Source organism: Crocuta crocuta, unplaced genomic scaffold, assembly GCF_008692635.1.
Source record: "Crocuta crocuta isolate KB4526 unplaced genomic scaffold, BGI_CrCroc_1.0 scaffold3042, whole genome shotgun sequence".
NCBI classification, from domain to species: Eukaryota; Metazoa; Chordata; class Mammalia; order Carnivora; family Hyaenidae; genus Crocuta; species Crocuta crocuta.
In genome coordinates, this window is record NW_027532740.1 from 12,034 (window position 1) to 16,697 (window position 4,664).

Consider the following 4,664-nt stretch of genomic DNA (forward strand, 5'->3'; position numbering starts at 1 on the left):
TGATGCTGCTGCTTCTGGTCTACTTTGGGACCAACACAACACACCATAGTTTATCCATCTTTTTTCCTGTTCCTCATGGACTACACAGGTTGTGAGGGCACAGAGCACTTGGACAGAAATGGGAACCAGTGGTGAACACTAAGAGAAAGACATAACCAGCATCAAGAAGGTAGGGAGACAAATAGTCCTGGTTTGTGTGGGACTTTCCCAGTTTTAACACTAAGTTCTGAAGCCCAGGAAACCCTCCTGAATGGTTTGTCACTCTAGATGAAGGTAAACAAAAATTCAGTGCTGGTTAACTGCCAAACCCAAAAGGACATATTTACCGAGAACATGGTAATTTCTGGTGAATTTATTTGAAAAGGATTCATTAATTTACTCTTATTCCAACAAATCTAAGTGACTATGTGACTATGTTAGGTGCTATGCAACACTACGGTAGGCACAGTGCTCCTGATCCCACTGATCCCGTCCTGCCTTAGCAAAAGGTAAAAGTACCTCTACACTGAGCTTGGTAAACACAATCTCCATGCTTACATATTCAGGGACATCAGAAAGAGATGTAAAAAATAAATATAAAGAAAATTTTCAGTGCACCATGGGCAGCACTTAAATGATTACCTTCCATCTTTCTTCCTCTGAAGAGAGCACATTGTAGAAAAGTATGGATTAAAAATTTAGGCAAGTGACGGTGAAATAATTAATGAATCAAGGTCCCAGGGGAGACAGAAGGTAAAGGAAGTCCTATAGTGAGAAAGACTGATCTGTATCCGTCTCTCCAGGTCCTGAATATGTCCTTTGCTTGTTATAAAGCAATGCTGACTGTAGTTAAAATACAATTTTCAAGGCTAAGTTAAGCAAAACTTCAAAAAAGGTAAATATCCTGATAAAGATGAATGGTGACATATTTTAGGAATACGTGACAGTATGGAGAATAAACTGCATGTTAAAGTGTTACTTCTGTTCTGGTTGCTAAAGGGTATATTCTTTAAGACCTAGACTTAATTATCAATCCTTTGACCTAAGGATGACAAATTTCATGAAGACTCTTAACAATTCCTATATAGTGCAAATAAAATGCAGAAATATTTTGAGGACATATTTTAGAGCACTGGATGAGTCAATAAGATAATGCATAAACTACTAAATGTGAAGTAGGGACTCTTTGTGAACATCAGATTAGATTCTATTCTCTGTCAGAATATTGACTTTGGTTTGTGACTCCTATCCTAATAATTTTTTTTTTCTCTTGTGCACATACTAGCCTGGATTCTCTTTCATCATTCTATAGTGGTCAATGAAGTTATTGTACAGCTTCACTTTCAATGAAACCTAGGGGAAAATAAGCCTCATACCCATCTCTGTCTCACTACCCATATATAAAGGAAGTCATTAAAAAAATAAAAGATACAAGGTATTTATAGTTAACCCAGTCAAATCTTAGCAATTAAAATGTATAGTGTTTTCAGGAAAGAAAAACCAGCAGAAATGGAGAAAACAGATTGCATCCTCAATACCATCAAAAGAAAAAATGCAAGTTTGGATAGTGATGTCCAGTTCTCTGGAAGTACATTATCATGATGAGTTTAAGAACAGTCTTAGAGACTAGTCCTCTGTACTCGCCTGTGGTGTATGTGTGTATATACGCATTACCCTATGGAACCTCAGAAGTCTCTAAAAACTTTCTGCAATTATCCCTTACGTAATTATTGAACTGACGGTTTTGTTCCACAGGAGCTATTGTGACTTCCTAGTTTAACTCCTCAAGAGATGACCTGGATGGAGAAAGCTCTTCTTGTAAGATAAAACACGTGTTTGTATTTAGTTACTACCTTATCACAGAGCTTGTGTTATGAAGCAATTTCTGTAGTACCTGTAGTTCCAGGTCACTGTAGATATAAATCTAGGGCTTCAGCTAAACTCTTTAATCCACAGGTATATGTAAAGGACTATCCTAAGGTATCCTCCAACCCATTGGTTCTTAAAGAGTGGTCTGAACACATGAAACGATGCTCAGCGTCCCTCCTCATCAGGGAAATACAAATTAAAACCACACTGAGATAACACCTCACGCCAGTCAGAGTGGCTAAAATGAGCAAATCGGAGAACTCTAGATGCTGACGAGGATGTGGAGAAACGGGCACCCTCCTACACAGTTGGTGGGAATGTCAACTGGTGCAGCCCCTCTGGAAAACAGTGTGGAGGTTCCTCAAAAAATTACCAATAGAACTCCCCTATGACCCAGAAATTGCACTGCTAGGAATTTACCCAAGGGATACAGGGGTGCTCATGTATAGGGGCACATGGACCCCAATGTTCATAGCAGCACTCTCAACAATAGCCAAATCATGGATAGAGCCTAAATGTCCATCAACTGATGAATGGATCAAGAAGATGTGGTTCATCTATACAATGGAATACTACATGGCAATGAAAANGCCAACTTGACAATAAACTATTTAAGAAAAAAAAAAGAGTGGTCTGAAAATACCTGTAGGGATCGTTGAAACCCTTTTAGTGGGCCTGTAGCTTAAAAACTTTTTTTTTAATAAACATAAGGTGATATTTGCTTTTTTCATATCTCATAAATGTACAGAGGCTTTTCCGAAGGCTACCTGATGTGTGATGATGTCATCTCTCTGATACTGAGAGGGATGTGTGATTTTGTGTTCTTGAATTTTAAACATTTCTCAGTCTTCATATCTAATACAGTTAGTATCAGTAGATATAATCCACATCCAAGAACTTTTTGGGGTCCTCAATGACTTTTAATAGTGTTAACGTGTCCTAAGACCAAACATTTTGCAACTTGCTGCTTCATAAAGGCTTTGTTATTCCTAAAATGCATTCCTTTCTAACTGATCTAGTTGCAACTTCTGTTTTGTCTGATCAGATAAAGAAAGAGACCATTTGAAGTAGGTATTGACACAATATTATTCTGCTGATATGAAATTCTGGTAGGCAGGGTGTCAGGTGTGTTCATAATCCTAATGCTGTCAATTTTAAGCCTGAAGCCCCAAGAGACGAGCAGTGTTTAATACATCATCCCTCGTTAAGTAGCAGCCACAGAGTTGGCGGTAGCCAGTGAAGGATTCCCTGCCATGTAGGACACGCCAGTTGTCTATAAATAGAACCTGTGAATGGACAAAAAGAGAATAAAACACCATCAGAACAAGGGCAGACCAAAGGAACTCTAAATCAGAAGAGATCACTTAAAAGAAAAGCTTTAGGTTGTTCTGTGATTACATTCAATGACCAATTTTTCTTTTTGAGATTAAATAAACATTTGGAACTTAGGATGTGCATGGTCCTGCAGCAGGCTGGGTGGAAGTTACAAAGGTAAGTTACAGTAGATAATAGGCCCTGCACTTGATGAGCTTGTTTCATGAATATTCTCTTATCAAAGCAAATCTGATAACTGGCTTCATTTTCTATTTATTTTTTTGTTATACACTTTCTCAATGAGTTAAATTACCTCATTATGTTTTCTGCTAAGCTGAAGATATTCTGTATTCAGAGGATATATCAAGAGCAAAACTAAGCAAAACGAAACAGGAATCATATAGCTGGAAGGACCCTTAGGGGTTATCTAGTTCAACTTCCTCATTATACATGTAGAGTCACTGAGTCACTGATGCCCAGATACGGTGTAGGACATGCTTCCAGGTCATTCAGTGAGTGGCAGGACCAGAGGCAATACCCAGGACTCTTTTCATTTTTACCATTGTAAGATTGTGATTAACAAATAGATACCCATTATTCACTGCTTCAGTATAAGCTTAGACATCTTTAGAGTTTGGCACCCACCCTTCCAGGCTTTAGTTTGACCCAAAACTCATTCTCAGGTCTCCTCAACTCTGTTGTCAGAGTCCGGTGTGCTGTATACCAACGATGGACAACATCATAAGGTACAGTATTGATGACAGCTCTGTCATAGTTGTTGTATCTAAGATGAAATCACAAGAAGAAAAGATATCCTCAAACACATGTTAAAGACACTTATTGCTTATTGAACAATTCTATATAAGGCCTTCTCTATATTTATTACTTGTCCTAGATGAGGTGAGAATAAGTCAATGTTTTCTTAGGGATATGGCACTGTAGAGAGGAGCTCCACTGCCTGTTGACCATATCTTTTTCCTTTGGGGAATCTGGGGGTAGGAGGCAGAGGTAATTTCTAGCTGGTTTCTCTTATCTTAGAATATGATGTTTTATCTAAAGTACATTTTCTTGGCCAAATTTTACAGAAGCACTGAGGAAAGATCGGAGCTTTCTACTCATCAAGCTAAAGTGGGCATGAGAGGTTATACTAACAAGGGTTTATTTTTAACAGAATGACTTAGAACTTCTCAGGTGTTTCCCTTTGTGGGGAAAAGCCTAGCTATAGCTTAGTGGACAGTTTACCCAGGGATCTTCATTAATTCATTCATGTAACTCTAACATTTATATGAGCAGCTCCTATGTGCTAGGTGATGTCAGATGTTAAAGATACAGTGATGAACATAGCAGACGTGGTCCAGCCTTTGGGGAGTTTACATTCTATTAAGAAAGACAAATGATGAACAAGTAATAAATACATATCTAGTTATGGATGCTATAAAAAATACTGTAATGTGATAAAAAGTGATTGGGAAGTCTATTTCAGATGGAGTGTTTAGGGAGGA

General features: G+C 38.1%; 1 protein-coding gene across 1 annotated transcript in view; it reads right to left on the reverse strand.

The window, feature by feature from the left end:
• Nucleotides 1–2,695: 2,695 nt before the first annotated feature.
• Nucleotides 2,696–4,664, reverse strand: part of TMLHE (trimethyllysine hydroxylase, epsilon) — a 65,489-nt gene continuing 63,520 nt past the window's right edge. The window contains 2 exon segments of the mRNA XM_077780800.1: nucleotides 2,696–3,134; nucleotides 3,808–3,959. Of these exon segments, the coding sequence (XP_077636926.1) occupies nucleotides 3,003–3,134; nucleotides 3,808–3,959 (284 nt within the window). The 3' untranslated portion in view covers nucleotides 2,696–3,002.